We start from the raw sequence: 20,265 nt of genomic DNA on the forward strand, positions 1-20,265 counted from the left end.
TTACGTTGCAGAAAAAGTCAACCACTTTCCCTCGACTAGTGCTTGTCCCCATGATTATTTTAACCGCCACTTACCTGTATTATTAACTGTCCCTCCCCATATTATTATTATTAACCGCCACATCTCTGTGGTCTTCCCTCCCAACAAGCCCAAAGGCCCAATCTTTGGTCCAATAACTTTGTGCCCGGATCCGATACATGGAGCCCCGGGAAACAAAAGGGGGCACAACCAACGAGAGCTTCGGCTTCCCAACTCCCTCCCGATTCTTCATCATCAACCAACTCCGGCAATAAACCTCCGACAACATTCCAGCAGCAACTCGGACGAGCACTGACCCATGGTCGTTATGGTTCAGCTTTGGTAAACCAGAGAAAGTTGCAATTTGTGCAATTCTGCTACTGGAACGGAGGAGGAGGGAACATTAATTGCTTACAGTGAAACCTAGAAGCTGACGGGGGAGAGAGAGAGAGAGAGGGGGCAATGGCATTTTGGAGTCGCGTCAAGGAATCTCAGATTAGGGTTCTATCAAACAGACTAAAAAGATGCTATTTTTATACACATAATCCAACTGAACTGCCGCGGTATGCTTCATCGCATGCTTCAATTCGGGTTCTGAACAAGCCCAACCTAACTATCCATACGAATCGGGTCGAGTTTATGAACAGCGTCAGGTTCTTCGCTGCACCAGTTCAGGTAATTTCTTACTTCATATTTAGCCTCATCATGTATTGACATGCGCTCAAGAGACCAGATGTTTAACCATGTTTTTATAATCACAGGCTAAACCGAAGAAGGAAGAAAAGGACACAGGTGGGCCGAAATTGAATGAGAAGGTGACTGCAGCTTTCGTTCGTCTAGTCACTGGTGAAGGTGCTACCTACCCTCAGTTTCTGTTTTGCTTTTTGGTGTTTCCTTGTCTACTACGTATATTTTGTGGAGAAATCAAAACTTGCATGTCATGCATTTTAGGATTGAGCTCTTTTTTAGTCTTCTTTGCTAATGTATGTGGAATAATTCATAGTTCATCTATACTTATATCTTTTTTTATTAGTCTCATAAACCTCGGATATCAATTAGATAGTTAAAGGCCACATGATGACCATGGAAATATGGGATATTAGTAACTTGTCACCAAGAAACCACTAACTCAAGATTTTGTCTCTAAACATTGAGATTGTGGCTGATTAAGAAAGCTGCAAGTGAGAATGTAGCAAAATTGGAAAAAAGTGAAAGAGAAGTATTCATGTGTGTGTGTGTGTCTATTTTAATGTTTAACAGCTTAATCAAAGTATTTTAATTCTTGCACAGACTGTTTGTTTTGGGTCTAATTTAAGATCATATGCAGATCATGTTGTAATATCAAGGCTTGAAGCTCTGAATCGTGCTAAGAGTCTTAATCTAGATTTAGTTGAGGTAAAATAATACTTTAATGGATGGGATTTTAATTCCCCTTTTGTTTCACGCTTGTAATAATACAGCGAAGGCAAGAAAGAGTAATACATTTTAAAGCCTTCAATTTACAAATGCTCTACTAAACTAGTTTCTGTAATCTTGTAGGTTGATCGAAATGCCAAGCCACCTGTCTGCAAGATTATGGACTACAATAAAGAGAAGTATCTGTATCTAAAACAAGTAAAGGAGAAAAAGAAGATGAAGGTGGGTACTGTAGTTCTTTTTCATTTAGAACAGTACAACAGTCATTCATGGCTAATTTTCAAAATAAGTTGGGGATATTTTATGGCTACTAATTTCCCTGAAAAATACAAGGAATGGTAATTGCAATTAAATTTTGGGTCTGTGGACTGAAATTGAACTAAAATGTGTTGTGAATAAAATGGCTGGTTACTAGATGAAAAGATTAGCACTTAGCTTTAGTTTCTGCAATTTTATAAGAGCATCTGTTTGTAATTAGATATTCAGTTCTTGTGTTTATTAAATATCTTTGCAGGCTAATTTGACTTTAAAGAAAGGTGGTTGCAAGGAAGTCCGGTTTCTTGGTAAAACTGTAAGTCTCCTTCCAGCATTCCTGCACTACTTCATTGATTGTGATGCTCTGAATTAATTGACAATATCCCTTCTTGTTGTATCCAGGAAAAGAAGGATTTGAAGATTAAAGCAGATACAATTAAGAGAATGATGGACAAAGGTTATCGGGTTAAGGTACTTGATTATCACCTACTATCATGTTCCACTTTGTATGTTCTTCTTCAATTTTGTGATGTTCCTTGATGGATGACCCCGTGTGAGCCTTTTGATATTTCTCATCTAGGATACGCTGAGTACCTTGTTTCTTATATTCTAATTTGTATTAATATCTCGCAAGTCTCCTTTACTTCATTTCCAATCATGTTGGTTGGTTTTAGTATCTTGTTGTCTCCCTTTGTAGAATATTTATTGCATTCATCATCTCTGGTAAGGGAGTCAATTGGCTATTGGATTACATAAAAGTTTTCCTTTTTGTGCTCTATGTGTGAGCCGCATTGGTAAAATATTTGATATCACACTTTCCCTACACCCCTGCCCTCTGAAGAATTTTCCTGGTACATGCTTTAGTAGAGAATAATACCTGATTACTTACCTAAGCAAAGAATCATCACATCTAAAGTATATTGTGTTTGTGCTATAGGTCTATCTAGCCTTGCTATCCATATGTCTAAAATGTTTAATAGAAAAGGTTTCCTCCAAGTGTTTAAGAATTCTGTTATTCCTTCAAGTTGTTTGAAATGGATGTATTTGGTACTGTGCAATGTTTTGCCACTTTTGCTAAGAGAACTTCTTTTCATGCACAAAAACTAAAACACCTTTTGTATTCTCTTTGGTTGATGAGCAGTGTATGGCCGTGAGCAATGGTTCTGATAATGAAAACTTGGGAGAGGTGCTGTCCCGTCTCTCTTCTCTGGTAAGAATATAGTTTCTGCCTTTTTATGGTTTCCTGTTGTTGGGTGGCGTTGAGTTATTGTGTTTTGTACTCTTTCACCAAGCTTGAATTGGTGCTTTGCTGTAGATAGAGGATGTTGCATTGATTGAAAGTGGACCGCATGTGGAAAAGAAACAGGCATATATTGTTGTGAGGCATGTTAAGTTTGGTCCACCAAAGAAGGGCGCGGGAAAGAAGGCTTCTAGTGTTGCTGCTACCTCTTCAGTTGACAATCAAGAGTCGGAAATGGATTCTGATGCTGCAGACGTCAGAGTGGAACCCGGGGATGATTGCATTACAGAAGATTTGAGAAATGATGACGTGGAAAACAAATTGGACTGGAGGGCTTCTGATGATACAGATGAAGTTTCCAATACTGGCCATTCCAAATTTGCTTCCATGGCTGCAGCTTCATCTGCTCCATTTCAGGAAAACAGATATAGAGGAGAATCAGGGAACATATCTCCAAGAGGAAAGGATAATAGGTATCTCAGACAACCTGCAAACGGAGCTGAGAGAGAAAATAGGTATAGACGAGAAGCAGCAGCTTCCTCTGCTTCGTCTCAGACTCGACCTGCAGGTGCAGGAGAAAATAGATACAGAAGAGAGACTGTAAACCCATCTTCTACTTCAAGGCAAGCTCCTCCTGGGGGAGACAATAATAGGTATAGAAGAGAGCAACCACAATTTAATATGAATTCTTCTTCTTCTTCTTCTTCCTCGCCTCAAAGAAAAAGTGCAGATCCCCGTTTCTTGAATAACTCTTCCAGCAACGGGTTCACAGAACAACATTCCTCTCAATCTGGTGCTCACAGGTCTCCAGCCTCAGGCTATGGTATCTTTAGTGTTCCACAAGGTGAAAATGCTCCTGGAAAACAGAATGTAGCAACAGAGCCTAATAGATACAAGAAAGAAAATACAGCTAATTCTTCTACTAACCCTTAATGCCCTTGGGAGAGCTCAAAACTCAAAAGGTGGCCCCCAGACAGGAAAACTTAGAACAACCATTTTAATTAATTTGAAAAGATCATTTGTTTAGAATATTTCAAACTCCTAATGCTTCTGCTATATTTATTCTTTTTTATTTTTTATTTTTAAGATGCTTGGCACATTTGGAATTTTTGCTGTACTTTATACACAATTAATTTATTCTCATAGCGTTTTACTTCATTTTTGGAGTTGTGCTTTTGTGGGGAGCTGAGCTTGTCTTCAATCTTCAATAATATGAGTAAATATGGCAAAATAATGAAGGTAGCATCATATAATGTTTTCTAATAATTATAACAACTTTGTATGAAGTCTTAAAGCATTATAATATCATGGAGTACAAGTACCAAATAGACACAATATTGTAAAACATTGTGAAATTTCTCAAAATTCTTTAATAATAGTTTTTTTTTAAGGAACCAAAACCCGAATAGAAAACCAAACGAAATGGATTTAAAAAAAAAAAAAAAAAAAGGAAAAGTGTCCCAGTAACTCCCCAGCCCCCAGGGAATATATTACGGCCCGCCTCCCTGCATTTCACTTGGAGCTGCGCTCTTTTTCGCTCAGTAGTGAGTAGGAAGAAGCATTGGCATTTGGCAGCAACCTCTATAGTCTATACTTGAAGGTTACGATCAAGAATCTCAGGTTCGATTATTCTCTTGCTTTTCCACACGACTTCTAGAGTATCTATATTGCCATAGTTTATCTAGCATTTAGGAAAAATCAAGACGAAGATTTCATGACTTGCTCTCCAAGAAAGTAATCCATCTCTATAGCTTTTTTATCTTTCCAGATCAATCAATCAATCTCAATCACCTTTTCCTCTTCCATAATCCCAGGTAAGTTCTTTGGATACCTATCCCTGTTTAGCTTCTCACCAGCTGGCTGAATCGGAATTATGGACTTCATGACCTTTTTCTGTGTTTTTTATGTGGCTATGGTTTTGGTTCTGATTTCGCAGATTCTTTCGCACAATATGACTCAAGACGTTGAGATGAAAGAGCAGCAACCTGCTCCTTCCAATTCTGTGTCCTCCACCGATCCCTCCGTTTTTGAGCGTAACTTCATCTTTTCTGAATCTAATTAAACACAAAGATCATACTTTTGGTTTATGCTTAAGGAAATTTCAATGTTTTAGATTTGAAGGACATTGCTTCCCTTGTTGAGGCTGGAGCATATGCTAGAGAGGTTAGGAGGATTGTTAGGGCAGTGAGGTTGACCATCGCGGTAAGGAGGAAGCTTAAAACTTCTGCCTTGACTGCTTTCCTGAATTATTCCCTTACACCTGGATCAGATGTCCATGCTCGGCTTTCTGCCTACCTGCCCAAGGTAAGCTGAATACTGGAATATGTGAAATTCCAGTATCTGTCTTGGACAAATGCCTTTGATGTGTATGTACTTAGTGTGTACTCTCTATATTATTCTCTTCAATTTTCTAGAAATATGCTCTAAATAATGCAACAAAGTAGTGAAGGGTGTTTGTCTACCTGTTAATATATTACTTGGACAGGGTTATAGTGTGAACTGTGGAAGTTGTAAGTCTAGATTCTTAGAGGGGTTTGAAAAAGTTCAACTCTTGATTGAGCCTATGACAAATAACAAATGTATTCAATTAATGTAGTATGATGGTATGATGACTTGTAGCAAAGAATTTGTGAACATTGGCCATTTCTGTTTCCGTATTTAATTTCTTCTTGGCTGCCCTCTTGCAGTTTTTCTCTTTTTTTCCTTTTTGGTTAATTCTTCATCCTGTTTTCATAACATATTAATTATCCATTATTTTGTGAGGTTTACTAATGATTTTGGTGCTCGCATAGGAGGATGAGCTTGATATGGAAGTTGACATTGCATCTCAAGCCCCTGCAAAGCACCTTGTGCCAGAGCTTGAGATTTATTGCTACTTGCTTGTTCTTATATATCTAATTGATCAGGGGAAGTACAGTGAGGTCAGGCAAATGGTTTTCTCCTTCCTTGCATTCTGAATTTTTTTTCTTCATATAGATTCTAAGTAGTTGCTTTCCATCAGGCAAAGGCTTGTTCTTCAGCAAGCATTGCTCGTCTAAAGACCTTGAACAGGAGGACTGTTGATGTTCTAGCTTCTAGGCTCTACTACTACTATTCTTTGAGTTATGAGCGTACTGGTGATCTTGCTGAGATCCGAGGGTAAGTTCCAAACCTATCAAAATATCAATCTTGTGAAAAAACTCATTAAGTTGCCTCTTCACCCACTCTTCTCTAATGACAGGGAAAAAGATATACTGTACATTGTCATTTCATTTATCTCATATTCTGACATTATTCAAGCCCTTCTTTTGTGGCAGTAACCTCCTTGCTTTGCACCGGATTGCAACACTGAGACATGATGAGCTGGGTCAGGTATGTGACATATGGAATCCAACTCTTAATTTCTAATATTTTCTGTGTTTGTGTGTGTGTTTTTTTTTTTAATGTGATGATTTTGTTGTAGGAAACACTTCTTAATCTGTTACTCCGAAATTACCTTCACTACAACTTGTATGATCAAGCAGAGAAGTTGAGGTCAAAGGCACCCCGTTTTGAAGCTCATTCAAATCAGCAGGCAATTCTCTTTACAATTTTCATTTGCTAATTCATTTTCTCTAGAAGTGTATTTTACTTATGATATAAACTAGAGAGTATATTCAGACTTGGGAATATTGGTGTTTTCTGGACATAGCAACACTGCATTGGTTGTAGTCCATATTCGCATGCCAATGCTGTCTGAAGTTCTCTCCCTATTTGGCCCAATACTATCTAAGGCCACATTCTATTCACAATATCATGTACTTCAACCTAAAAGGTTGTCCACATTCCTAAATAAACACCACAATCCACAAATAAATCTACTCTCCTACACTATGCTTCTAATAAAAGTTGAAATGCTATCCAACTTTTAATGGACAAAGGAGTAGAAATATCCACTTTTCTCAACTATATTTAAATGGGTATCTACAGTAAATATGACAACCTTTGTGGGATGGAGATATTAATAAAAAGTGGGTTTTGAGTTCAGTTTCATCAAATTTCGTTCTTTTATTGGTAAAATATTTAAGTTCAGATTAGTAAATGAAGAAAATAAAATCTTATATTTACTCCCAAATCCGATCTTTTAATGTAATTTTGATATCTATTAGGGATGTCATTCAGATTTGAATTTCTATTACTTCGCATGTGATACTTGTTTTAAAAAGATCTTTTGTCAATTTTGGACTTTGATTGCTTGCCATTATTTCTGTGAAGTGCTTGTCCTCAAAATTGACTCATCCACTTCTTTTGATTTATCTTTGGTTTCCAGTTTTGCCGGTACCTCTTCTATCTTGGAAAGATTAGGACTATTCAGTTGGAGTATACAGATGCTAAAGAGTCTCTCCTTCAAGCTGCCCGAAAGGCTCCAGTTGCTGCGCTTGGGTTCCGAGTCCAATGCAATAAGTGGGCTGTTATTGTTCGCTTATTACTTGGAGAGATCCCTGAAAGGACTGTGTTTATGCAGAAAGGAATGGAGAAAGCATTAAGGCCATACTTTGAGTTAACAAATGTAAGTATGAGAGTATCAGATGATGTTGTTTGCATTATCAACCCTGCCACCCCACACCCCAAAAAGCCATATTGTTTGTCTTGGAGATTGTGCTTTCAGTTACTAGCTTTTAAGGCAATAATGTTGATTATTACTGGCAGAAAATTTTTATTTTCTGAGATAGGAGCAATGGAGGTCTTTTGCCACATTTGCAACTGTCACTTCTGCACACACATATCTAAGTGTATCATTGTCAGTCAAGTTGTGAGTATACATACTGGCTACAATCGACATTGTGTAATGTGGTTTGGTGAAGACATTACTGACATCTAATAGTTACTCAATCCTACTTGCTAGAAGAGTCCTCCATTTTTCTGTGGAATTTCGTTTGGCTATCTGAGCTCTGTGCATCCTGCATTGCACATATATAACTAATGTATTTTATTTCAGGCTGTTCGTATTGGGGACTTGGAGTTATTTAAAACTGTTGCTGAGAAGTTCTCAAGCACTTTCAGCAAGGATGGAACTAACAATTTGATTGTGAGGCTTCGACATAACGTCATTCGGACTGGGTTACGCAATATCAGTATCTCATACTCTCGCATCTCGTTGGTTGATGTTGCAAAAAAACTAAGATTGGATTCTAAAAACCCTGTTGCTGATGCTGAAAGCATTGTAGCAAAAGCAATTCGAGATGGTGCAATTGATGCCATATTGGATCATGGTAATGGATGCATGGTGTCCAAGGAGACTGGAGATATTTATTCTACAAATGAACCTCAGATTGCTTTCAATTCTAGAATTGCTTTCTGCCTTAACATGCATAATGAAGCAGTCCGTGCTCTTCGGTTTCCACCTAATAACCAAAAGGAGAAGGAAAGTGCAGAGAAGAGGAGAGAGAGGCAGCAGCAAGAACAAGAACTCGCCAAGCATATAGTAGAGGATGATGATGATGAGTTCTAAACAAATTGCTTATGAGCCATCTCCTTTGGTTTGGAAGGATGGATTTTACGTAGTTTGCAATGCCCTTCACCCTTTTTGGTTATTATTACAGGGGTATGTCTACATAATTACATTGCAGTTTGTTTTTCATATCAAGAACACATTTTTAATAACATTGCAGTTTGTTTTTCATATCATGAACACATTTTTTTCATTTCAGACTCCTTTCAGCCTAATTATACTCAGCAGCTGTTGTGCCTTTAAATGTTTAGTTTACTTGTTCATGAGAATGCAAGTGAAATTGTCCACATTATATGCACTTAGCACCATTGAAAGGTCAAAACGAAAACATTAATGAAATTAAATTCCACAGCCAGAATAACCAAACCATTGCAAACTGAAGAAACCAAACTATAAATTCTGATAAGCTACCTTAACCCAACAATTGCTACATGTAATCACTATGAGTATGAAGCAAGTACTGTGCTTGGGACTATCAACGTAAAATCAAATGAAATTTGCAAGAAGGACCGATGTTGTTCCTCCTCTATCTGGAGGTGAGCAAATGTCTTTGTAATCATGCTGAGCTCAAACCAAATGATTTGACAATAGTGCTGACACTTTCAGCAAAGGTCCTTGATGTTATCTTCTTACCAGGAACATGAAATGGGTTTGAAACTGCATCCACATATGCAGCATGGAATCTCCTGAAAAACTATAGGTGATTTCATCACCCATAAAATAAAGATAAGCAAGCTGGCATGTTTTAAACATCCAACAAAGAAATGAGGTGGAAGGATAAGAAAACAAAAGGCAACACTCCCCAAGTGTTAAAGTTCATTTCCAGTCACGTATGCTCCAATAAGATATCCAAAATTTCTACACATTTTGCAAATGACAATGACTCCAGAGTTTAACATAAATGACACCATATTCACATTTAACAGAACTAGCTTGTTAGACATTCTCTTAAAAGCACAAAAATCCAGCTTTTTACCTAATGCAAGCCACTCCTTTTTCCAATAAATAAATCATTAAAGTTTTGAGGAGTCAGAAAGAATGTAGGTAACTGTTTTAGCTTTTCTTCCAACCCAAGTAGTACCAAAAAAATTTCTTGATCCAAAACACTGGAAAAGAAAAAAAAGGGAGTATGCATATAGAGCAAGGGCAATGTTTCCCCACTTCAATAATCAAAACAAAGTACAAAGAAGAGAACCAGGGCAAAATAAGACTTACATTTCTCACATCTGCATCACGAACATCAAGATCTGTTGTCACTAATATGAACTTCACCTTTGTGTTTGTCAAATAGCCATACCTGAATAAGTCATGGCATTAGCTACATATGGTGCATTTCAGAGAGAGTTTATAATGTCCATGATTATTATAAGCCACCAGCATTACTTCCAAATTAATATGGAAGAGCATAAGAATTAAAAAAGGAGAACCCTCTTTGCGCTGCAACCATTGCAAAAGGCACATGTAACCAGGCAAACATGTATACTCACACTTTGTAATTTTCGGTAGGGTATAGTAGACCAAGAAATGTCTCGTTCAATGTAGGGCCAGATTTTTTTGGATTGTTCACTGCATAGGAAATGCACAAATCATTAATCAATGGTAAAAGGATTAATTCTAACCTCAGATTGCCAAAAGCAAGAGCTTGATAAAAGTGCAGGGGCTCAATATCTCCTGAGCATATATATGAAATGGAGATTATAAATGTTATTTGATGCTGCTTCATCATACAGCATCTTTATTATGTAAGACCACAACTGAGAATAAATTTTCACTCTAAAACATACCCACAAAAGATGCAAGTAAAGTTTTCTATTGAAACAAATCTTAAAGATCAGTTCTTTGATATTTAAAAATAATGAGTTGCAACTCCCAAATATTCATCAAAGATATTTGTCTAATTACTGCTTGATTACTTCACTTTACCTAATAGGTAATCCTTTCTAGCTAATCAAACAACTTAAAGCATACCTTCTTTCAACACTACATAGTGCAAGAACCAACTCTGCTTATGTGCATAATGTGCCTTAATTACTAGTTGAAATGAGAGCCCCTTATCTTTAGATTGGCAATGAAACAAGCAGGACAGCTAATATTTTGTTCATCAGCAGACAACAGCAGCTGCTAAGTTGAATAAAAGTAATTTATTTTTCAATTTCGTTTGAAAAGAAATATGAATACGCACACATCCATGAGTCTGATTCAGTTAGACTAGCTAACGAAATCTAGGATTGACTAAACATCCCATCAATTTTTTTATAGTATAAAGCTATGGGACAGTAAAAAGAATTGATTGGTGCGTGTCTGTGGATAAATGCATAACAGTCTAATAGAAAACCTCTTTCGTCAACAACATCAAGAGAGCAGTGGACTATGTGATGAAGCTTTAGGGCGTCGTCAGCTTCCGTGAAGCTCTGTATATACAGCGGATTGTTCTGCTCGGATGAGAAAGAATGAACAAGTAAATTGTACTGATCAATTAAATTGGCGGGTTCTGAATGAGGATGAAACAACGATCTAAGACGGCGTAGTACCTGGTGTCCGACGACGGCGACACAGACAATCATCTTTGAATCTCCGATCACCTCTCCTAAGTGGAGTACCAAAGTTCATATCAAAATTATTACGGCAGAAAATCACAATGTGTAGTTATGTAAACATTTACGGGAAGAGAGAGCATACCTTAAGAAGATGAAGATCAGATTTGATTTGAGATCGATGGCTAGCGATCTTCGACTTCTCGATGATACTGGCCCTCCCTACTTGGGCAATGCTTTCTTAACATTACCAAATTCAAGTCCAGGGCTACGGTTGGTCCTAATTTTCACATTTTTAATTTCACACATCATCTAAACATTTAGAATGACTATAATTTTCTTAAAAGAATAAATTTCACTTGTTAGTGTTCCACCATTCTATATGAATCATATTTGGTTATTGACTATTAAAATTTTATAATTAGTTATATAATTAGTATTATTTTGATTTTGTCGTCCAATTTTTTAACAACTATTACAGGAAGTGTTCATTAATGCAATGCTCCTTTCAGAATCGGACAATAATTGGTTAGGAAATTGAACGACATGACTAAATGTGTTACAAATTACATAGTGCACCTAATTAGAAAATTTTAATAGTCAATAACCAAATGTCACTATTATTCTAGAGCATGCATTAAGTAAATTTCATTATTGTGTAATAACTTATAAACCACACAATAAAAATAAATCACATTAGATCGTCACGAGTTCAATTATTGTCAATATCCTCCCAATCGATCTTAAAAGTTATAAAACTAAACATACTTTTAAATCCCTAAAACATAAAGGTTAATCACATTATATAATGAGTTTTTTTTTCTTTATTTTATTGTACACAAACCTAGCTCGTATAATGGAGACTCTTGAGTTTGGTGTTGTTGTTGATGCAAATGAGACATAGTTAGATGTATCACTAAATTAACTTCACATTATAATGGTTTATCCGTCGATCAGCGAATTTATTAGCCTATTTTCTTATTCGGACGGCGAGTTCTCAGGCTGGTTCGATTGTTTGGTACCTTTCCATTTACTCTTATATTGAACATTTTTTTCATGCTCCTTAATATATATGAGTTGTTTTGGTTTAAAAAAAAAAACACTTCACATCAAACAACTTGATGAAAATTATAACATTGTTTCTAAGATGGCAACACTATTTGCCATCATAGAGGCAATGAAGTGGTTATCACTGAGCACTAGCTGCGGAATTGAGGTTAACACTTATTGTTGTCGAATCATATTTTTGTACAGGGAAGATACCACATAATTACTGGGTATTAGACCTCTAATACCATGTTGAATTAGCTACAGAATAGAAAGATCGAATTATAAACAAAGAACATGATTAACTGTCAAACAAGTTTACATAATATAGGATTAATACACAAAAGGGGAAACCAGCATGGACAAATAATTACTACTAACAACATAACAGTTAGTTTGTTACAAGCTTAAATGTTCTGTGCTAATGTAGGGTTGAGTTGGAGTTCTTCTAAAAGTATCAAAACATGAGAGAAGAGTTATACAAGTCATACTCAAAATACATCAATGATAGAGTAGAAGAGTTGAAAGCTATATGAGTTTGAAGGAAACAAGGTTATATGGATGTTCAAAAAGGGTAAAAATTGTGGAGTTTGGAGGGATTTGTGAGATGAAGGAGCAAGAAGTCATAAAATTGAATAAAGTCAAGTGAGTCAAGTATTCTTTAGGTAGTAATGAGTTTAGTGAAGTGAGGTTTTTAAATTTTGAAAAAAAAGTGATGAAATCAAAATCATTTGGCTGTGAAATAACTTAATTGGTTATTGGGTAATAGATTGTGAGTAAGGATACATGATTGAGTCATGACTCCTACAGTGTGGGAGTTATATCCTATATGGTGGACTCCAGGCAATAATCATATAATCTAATGAGTTGTTGAATCACTGTGATTTATCACTTCATTATCTTGTTGGTCGGGGGTGAGGGCTTACCTTTTGTGGACAAAGAATAATATTATTGAAATTGAAGTGAGAAAGGCAGAAGTGGTGAAGAAGAACTGAAGAAGGCTTAGAGCTCAAGGTGGATGGCAAGAGTCATTGCTAAAACTTCAAAAGCTTGCATCTGTTTTTGAAATTATACCGAAGGCATGATGGTGTTCTTCTACGGTTTGTTCATTTATGGGAAGTTAATTGACATGTTGTTTTTACATGTGGATATATTGGATATATTTATGCACACAAATACAACATTAAATTAGCTTAAAATAACCGAATAATTATTTTAAAAATAAAAATAACTTATGTTTTTATTTTATCTCGGGTTCTATATTACAAAATATAATATAAAAATTTAAAAAAGTGTGATATCATAACTTTTAATAATTTAAATTATATAAAAATAATCCTTTTAAGTTTATAGGAGTATAGGACTATATTTGATATGATTTGAATTTCAAATTGCTGGTATCATAGAAATATTTGTAAGTAAAATTGAACCAAAATAGTTGTATATCAACAAACTAAAAACTGAGGACAAATTCATCAAACATGGTCACGGCACGCAATGACAAATATGTCCCTCGCTTTACGTATCAAGAGACTTCACCTCGCCGCTTGAAGCTCCTTCTCAGACATTGAATCGAAGCAGTACGTTTTAAACATACGATTGAAGGACTAAACCATTTTTTGTTGCGATCAATCGATTATACCGACGAACAGAGGGAGCCGTTCGTTTCAATCTTATAATCTCATTTCGAAACTCTCATATTTAGTTGCAGATTCTCCGATTCCGAAGGTATATCTATATATACACTTCTCCTCTTTCCTTTAATCTCTGAAATTTATCTCATACATATATACATATCATTTATCGGAATGGCTTAGTTATAAAATCGTTTGTTTGCACTGTAATCGTCTTTTCTTTTAGATTATTTGTCACGGAGTATTGAGAAATCTGTTGATCTTACATATACATGTGGAGGAGCTGTTTTCAGCTTGTTTTTGTGTTGCTTTGGAGCTTGAAAGGTGTTTTAACTATATATATTTTCAATTCACAGCACTCTAGCTTTCAGTGAACATAAAATCTCGAGAGATGCTTTAACTATAGCTCCAGTAGCATTCTAGCTTTTCAGTGCACATAAAATCTGAAAGCAATACACTCTATCCGTTGGATGAAAAATCATGTAGATTTTTTATTTTTTTTTTTTTTTAAATCAAGAGTTATAACATAGAAAAAAAGTAGAATTTAGTTTAGTTCACTCTACTTGAAGTTGTAAACATTCATTCAGCCTTCTCATGCATTTATTAGATGGAAGCTGGAGGGATCCAGGATGCTTCTAATGTTGATGTACCTGCAATGACCACAAAGGGAAACTGCGAGTCGCAACAAGGTGATTCCATTTCAAATGGCCGCAATTGCGATCCAAACATGAGATATATATGCAAACCCGACGATGTTCTCAGGAATCTTAAAAATGTATCATATATCTTCAGACAAGATGTTGTGAAAAGCAAAACCAATGGCAAGATAGGGATTGTGACTGAAGCTCCTGGTGACTCAGATTCAGATAGTGGCATTAGTGATGATGAAGATGAGGATGAAGAAGAAGATGATGATGCTAAGGATGAAGAAGAAGATGATTCCAATGAGGAAGGGAACCTGGAGAATAATGACAAGGCTGATGGGTGCACAGGAGAGAACATGGAAAGTAACCACAATAATGATCATCTTTTAGCTGACCAAGTTAGAGTCCTTTGGATGGATGAAACTGAGTCAATCCAGTCTATTAATGATGTCACAGTTATTGACAGAGGATTTCTACCAGGGGATTACATTGCTGCTGTTGCTGACCCAACAGGCCAAGTTGGTCTTGTGGTTGACATTAATATTTCTGTTAATTTATTAACCCATGATGGATCTTTTGTTAAAGACATCTCAACTAGAGAGTTGAAACGTGTCAGGGATTTCACAGTTGGTGACTATGTTGTGCTTGGTCCCTGGCTTGGTAGAATTGATGATGTTTTAGATAATGTGACAGTGCTGTTTGATGATGGTACTCTATGCAAAGTTATGAAGGCTGACCCATTACGTCTTAAACCAGTTGGCAGGAATAGCCTTGAAGATGGGAGTTTCCCTTATTATCCAGGTCAGCGTGTAAAAGCAATCTCTTCATCTGTTTTCAAGAATTCAAGGTGGCTATCTGGCTTTTGGAAAGCTAGCCGGTTGGAAGGTACAGTAACTAAAGTTACTGTTGGGTCAGTGTTCATTTATTGGATTGCTTCTGCTGGATATGGACCTGATTCTTCCACTCCTCCAGCTCAAGAACAAAGTCCCAAAAACTTGAAGCTGATATCATGCTTTGCACATGCAAACTGGCAGTTGGGTGACTGGTGTCTTCTTCCTTCACCCCCACCGTCATCTTCAAACCTCTTGGAACAGGGATTAACGAAATTGGATCTTAGTGATTCTACAAAAGAAGAAGCTTCTGAATCTGCCCAGACTGGAGCAGATTGTGATTCAGAGGAGTCACATTGCAATAGTGAATCCATAGATAATGATGCTGACTCTTCAATGGACTGGAGCTGTGATAATTTAGAAAACAAAGTCCCTCTGGAATCTAGTTCATCTGTTAGCACACTGCATGTCTCTAAGGAACCAATTCATGAGAGCTGGCCAATTCATAGAAGAAAGATTCGTAGAGCTGTAGTCAGGAGGGATAAGAAAGCTCGGAAAAAAGAGGAGAACTTTGAAAGAGCCCTTCTGATTGTGAATACTAAGTCACGTGTTGATGTTGCTTGGCAAGATGGAACAATAGAACGAGGTTTGGAATCCACATCCTTGATTCCTATTGATAACCCAGGAGATCATGAATTTGTTGCTGAACAGTACGTAGTGGAGAAAGCTGCTGATGATGCCGAGGGTGCTAGCGAAACTAGACGTGTTGGTGTTTTGAAAAGTGTCAATGCAAAAGAGCGAACAGCCTGTGTGAGATGGTTAAAGCCAGTTACCAGAGCGGAGGATCTCAAAGAATTTGATAAAGAGGAAATGGTCAGTGTATATGAGTTGGAGGGGCATCCTGACTATGATTACTGTTATGGAGATGTAGTTGTCCGGTTGTCATCTGTTCCTATTCCAGCACAAGTCAATTCCTCGGAGAGTCCCATTGCTAAGTGTAAGCAACAGGGTGGTCCAAATGAGGTGAAGGAAGATCAGAAAATGCATTTAGGATGCAAGAACGATGGAAGTACATTGAGTGATGAGTCTTGTACACAGTTTTCAGATCTCTCCTGGGTTGGGAACATCATAGGGCTTAAAAATGGTGACATTGAAGTTATGTGGGCTGATGGGATGATATCAACGGTATGTGTAGATCTTGCAGCTTACAATTTCTCTATCTTCAATTGGGAAATGAAGGTGTCATGTTTTTAAGTATTTACTTGGAAATTGTTTTCCACTGCTGCTTCTATTTCCCTTTTCCACCTTATCCCCTTACATTTTAACAGCTTAGATAGGGGATCTTATTCTCCTAATACGCTTATTACTTTATGGATAGTAAATTATATTTAGTTGAAGTAATCATTTTCATGACTGATGACTATCACAAATATAGTATTTGAACTTATGAGAGTAGTAACTACATTGAGCATATTTTCATATGCTACATTTTGTCCAATCAGATAATGGGGAGGTAAATAAATAAATTTAATTCACTATCAACTCCTAGATCTTTAAGGTTCTCGATACTCCCTTATCATATTTAACATCAGAATGAGATTAGGAAACTCTTAAAAATTTGTCTTTCAAATTTCCACTTAGTATAGCATACGGACTATGATTGCAGTATCTTCTTTTGATTGCTCTAAATTTACTTTTTGGTAACAAAACAACACCACCAATTATATTGAATTGAGTTTTTATGTTTGTTAGGTTGGGCCACAAGCAATTTATGTTGTTGGTCGTGATGATGATGAGTCTATGGCTGCTTCTGGAAGTGACATTAGTGATGATGCAGCAAGCTGGGAAACAGTTGAAGACGATGAATTAAATAACACTGAGAATCCAAAAGAGGTTGGTTACTGCTAAAACGATGTTATTAACACTATTTTAATGATTCTTTTTTGTGGAACAATTCAAGGATGAGTATCATATGTCCATTACATTTAATTACTATATTTAGATTGGATTTTCTTACTACCCAATTCATACAACTTTTCTCCATTCTCCTCCAACCTTGAGGCTAAAAAATAGGAGTAAAAAAAAAATCTTTACTGTAAAATAAAAATGGTGCTCTCAGAAGCCTTGGTACATTAGTATATGTGGGGTAAGGGGAATCTTGAAGCTTGAAAGAGAGTAAGATCTATTGTGCATATATTGATAAATTTCTTTGAATGCCATTATTGCCATTCCAATATCCAGAGAAAGTAATGTATCCTGATTTCAGAAAATGTGTTTTAACTTGTGAGAAGAAATACGATCTACCTATGAAAGGAATTGTTAAATTACATAGTAAATTAGCAAATCACAAAATTGTTGTTTCGTTTCTAGATTTGAACTTCAGTATGATATATCTTCAATATTGAACAATGCTGTCTACTTTTTAGGACCTGGGTGCACAAAGTGCTACTGATATCAGTATTGAAACTGATGGCAGTTTAATGGATATGGAAAATTCTGGAGTGAATGGAGCTCTAGCTACTGCATTTGGATTTGTATCCAGGTTGGCCTCTGGAATATTCTCAAGGGAACGGAAGAAAACAGATTCCCCAAGTTCAGATTCCAGAAGTGAAGATGAGATCCAAATTCAGGGATGGGATAGAAGAATGGATACTGGTGATGATAAATGCTGCCAAAGGCCCAGTGACATGGAATGCATTGGAACTCTGTCTATTGAAAAGAGAGAGGACAATGTTGCTGTGGAGGCCATAGACCCATCAGATGTGGCAGAAACTCTCAGTAATATGAAGGCAGAACCCACTAATGCATCAGTGCAACATAAAGATGGAGCATATGCTTTCAAAAACTTCGATATCACAACAGATCCTCACGATCATTATTTTGTTGGTGCAACTGCTCAGGTTAATTATTTCGTTCTTGACTGTCTTTGGTGAATAAACTTTCTTATTGTACAATGACCTATTTTGTACCTTAAGCTTCCACCCTTTATTTTATTTTATTTATTATTATTAGTAAATCTGATCAATTTCACATAGAGTCAGCTGGATTTGCAAAAAAAGTTTTTTACATTACGAGGAAACTCTAACTGGTCTCTGTACTATTGTTGTTTATTTTTGTAGAACAATGCTGGAAGGAAGTGGCTTAGGAAAGTTCAACAGGATTGGATCTTCCTTCAGAATAACTTGCCTGGTATCTTTTATCACTTTTCCATATCCATGATGAATTGTGTAGTTCTTATTATGCATGTTGAAACAATTCATATGCTTTGGTTTTAACGATGGATATATTTGAACAGATGGCATATTTGTACGCGTGTATGAAGACCGAATGGATCTTATGAGGGCAGTGATTGTTGGAGCATATGGCACACCTTACCAGGATGGCTTATTCTTCTTTGATTTTCACCTTCCGCTAGAGTACCCTGATATTGCACCTGTAAGAGTGTTTGATGAACATTTTCTTTTGGCCCATAAAAATCTAATTTCATGTTTCTTTTTCCCTAATCCTATGGTCTTAGAAAGGCTCTGTTATACCCATCCATAAAATGATTATGACTATGAGTACATTATTTATTTATTTTAACTCATTTTATGACTGTTTCTCTTGGATTCTAGTCAGCATATTATCACTCTGGAGGGTGGCGAGTTAATCCAAATCTGTATGAGGAAGGCAAAGTTTGCCTTAGCCTATTAAATACTTGGACAGGTAGAGGAAATGAGATTTGGGATCCTTCATCCTCGAGCATTTTTCAAGTCCTAGTTTCGCTTCAAGGGTTAGTTTTAAATGCCAGACCATATTTCAACGAAGCTGGATATGACAAGCAAATTGGAACTGCTGAGGGAGAGAAAAATTCTCTGTCCTATAATGAGAATACATTCTTGTTGAACTGCAAAACAATGATGTATCTGATGCGGAAACCCCTTAAGGTGATTGGTACTTTGATTTTCACATTTTTTACTTGCCAAGTGACTCTTGATTGCGTTTAATATAATTTTCTGCCTGTGAAGTTGAAACCGATGGTTGTGCTGATGCTACAATTTGGTTCTCTGGCTTTAATTCTTCAAAGGAGAATTGATTTTTTCCAATCTCATGATTGTATGTAGGACTTTGAAGAGCTTGTCAAAGAGCACTTCAGGAGGCGCGGTTATTACATTCTCAAAGCATGTGATGCATATATGAAGGGCTACCTTATTGGCTCTCTAACACCAGATGCTTCTGTTAGCAGTAACAGTAATGCTGATGCAAATTCAGTTGGTTTCAAGCTAATGTTGGCAAAGATTGCGCCAAAGCTTTTCTTAGCTTTGAGTGAAATTGGAGCAGACTGCGAGGAGTTTAAACATCTGCTACATAGTGCACCATAAAGGGTTAGTTGCATTCACCATCTATTGCAATGTGGTTAACTCGCCAATTTTATTGCTCAAGGGGAAATGCTTTTGGTGTTTCATTCAGTTTGGGTATTATTCATTGTTTGCAACCTGAGAGCCAGGTAGCACCCATATTTTTGAGATGTAATCATGGATGCTGCTATATTTTGTTGACTAAGCTTTCTTGAACTTTTCAGTGGTGCTGGAAAATTATTTTATGGCTATCCCTCAAAAAATTGAGGAGGCAGTTGAGTAAATAACTTGGCTCTTGTTCTGGGCTGGGAAAGTTGTAACAAATCAGTCAAAGGAGTTATAGAACTCATTCATTGTTGACATTGTTATTCATTCATTTTTATACATTTATGATTTGGGAAAATTTTACAGGAAACTTGGTACTAGTGTCCATGCTTTTCGTTTTGGTTTGCGGGGTTGTAAATTTGGATGCGTGTGGAGGACTTACCACAATACACTTTGTATTGCTAATATTCATTTAGTGGATGTTGTGAGATTTATCATGTTTACTACTTCCTTCTTTTTCTTTTTATTCAAGTGGAGGGGAAAACCCTTTCTAACTATTTTTGTTGACTACGTGAGACCGAGGCACACCCATGAACTCATGTTTCAGGATCTTAGTCTCCGGTTGATGCCTTGAAGGCACTCAAGAGCTTTCTTAGCCCAAGTTTTTGCATAAAGTAGTAAAAATATGGTCTCTCCATTTATTGACTACACGTTTGTTATTTCTTAAGAGGATATCAAGCTTTGCCACTAGGATCACAAATCATTACCAATATAATTATGAGCGGCCGTCGCTAT

The 20,265-nt window shown here is 36.6% G+C and overlaps 4 protein-coding genes across 6 annotated transcripts; 3 read left to right on the forward strand and 1 right to left on the reverse strand.

The window, feature by feature from the left end:
- Nucleotides 1-13: 13 nt before the first annotated feature.
- On the forward strand, nt 14-4,087 carry LOC116028859 (translation initiation factor IF3-1, mitochondrial-like). Its single transcript, XM_031270698.1, has 8 exons — nt 14-693; nt 780-870; nt 1,346-1,413; nt 1,558-1,656; nt 1,949-2,005; nt 2,092-2,160; nt 2,831-2,899; nt 3,005-4,087. The coding sequence occupies exons 1-8, from the start codon at nt 481-483 to the stop codon at nt 3,860-3,862; spliced, it is 1,524 nt and encodes a 507-aa protein (XP_031126558.1). The 5' UTR covers nt 14-480; the 3' UTR covers nt 3,863-4,087.
- A 328-nt stretch (nt 4,088-4,415) lies between these two features.
- LOC116030006 (probable 26S proteasome non-ATPase regulatory subunit 3) lies at nt 4,416-8,592 on the forward strand. Of its 2 annotated transcripts, none has more exons than XM_031272084.1 (10): nt 4,416-4,549; nt 4,698-4,743; nt 4,866-4,962; nt 5,043-5,233; nt 5,722-5,850; nt 5,931-6,067; nt 6,226-6,280; nt 6,372-6,482; nt 7,218-7,457; nt 7,887-8,592. In XM_031272084.1, the coding sequence occupies exons 3-10, from the start codon at nt 4,881-4,883 to the stop codon at nt 8,397-8,399; spliced, it is 1,458 nt and encodes a 485-aa protein (XP_031127944.1). In that variant the 5' UTR covers nt 4,416-4,549; nt 4,698-4,743; nt 4,866-4,880; the 3' UTR covers nt 8,400-8,592. The 2 variants fall into 2 exon arrangements, with proteins under 2 accessions (XP_031127944.1, XP_031127943.1); XM_031272083.1 differs by having other exon boundaries at nt 4,418-4,549; nt 4,681-4,743.
- Nucleotides 8,593-8,707: 115 nt separating this feature from the next.
- Nucleotides 8,708-11,205, reverse strand: LOC116030008 (trafficking protein particle complex subunit 2-like protein). Its single transcript, XM_031272085.1, has 6 exons — nt 11,079-11,205; nt 10,931-10,986; nt 10,735-10,831; nt 9,887-9,965; nt 9,615-9,696; nt 8,708-9,093 (listed from the first exon to the last, which is right to left on the reverse strand). The coding sequence occupies exons 2-6, from the start codon at nt 10,961-10,963 to the stop codon at nt 8,956-8,958; spliced, it is 429 nt and encodes a 142-aa protein (XP_031127945.1). The 5' UTR covers nt 10,964-10,986; nt 11,079-11,205; the 3' UTR covers nt 8,708-8,955.
- Nucleotides 11,206-13,468: 2,263 nt separating this feature from the next.
- Nucleotides 13,469-19,973, forward strand: LOC116029149 (probable ubiquitin-conjugating enzyme E2 23). Of its 2 annotated transcripts, XM_031271053.1 has the most exons (9): nt 13,469-13,708; nt 14,222-16,273; nt 16,841-16,981; nt 17,515-17,988; nt 18,208-18,277; nt 18,384-18,523; nt 18,703-19,014; nt 19,192-19,452; nt 19,650-19,973. In XM_031271053.1, exons 2-8 carry the CDS (start codon nt 14,222-14,224, stop codon nt 19,447-19,449), a joined length of 3,447 nt encoding a protein of 1,148 aa, XP_031126913.1. In that variant the 5' UTR covers nt 13,469-13,708; the 3' UTR covers nt 19,450-19,452; nt 19,650-19,973. The 2 variants fall into 2 exon arrangements, with proteins under 2 accessions (XP_031126913.1, XP_031126912.1); XM_031271052.1 differs by having other exon boundaries at nt 19,192-19,973.
- Nucleotides 19,974-20,265: the final 292 nt, after the last annotated feature.

The sequence above is a fragment of the Ipomoea triloba genome, chromosome 9 (genome assembly GCF_003576645.1).
Source record: "Ipomoea triloba cultivar NCNSP0323 chromosome 9, ASM357664v1".
NCBI classification, from domain to species: domain Eukaryota; kingdom Viridiplantae; phylum Streptophyta; class Magnoliopsida; order Solanales; family Convolvulaceae; genus Ipomoea; species Ipomoea triloba.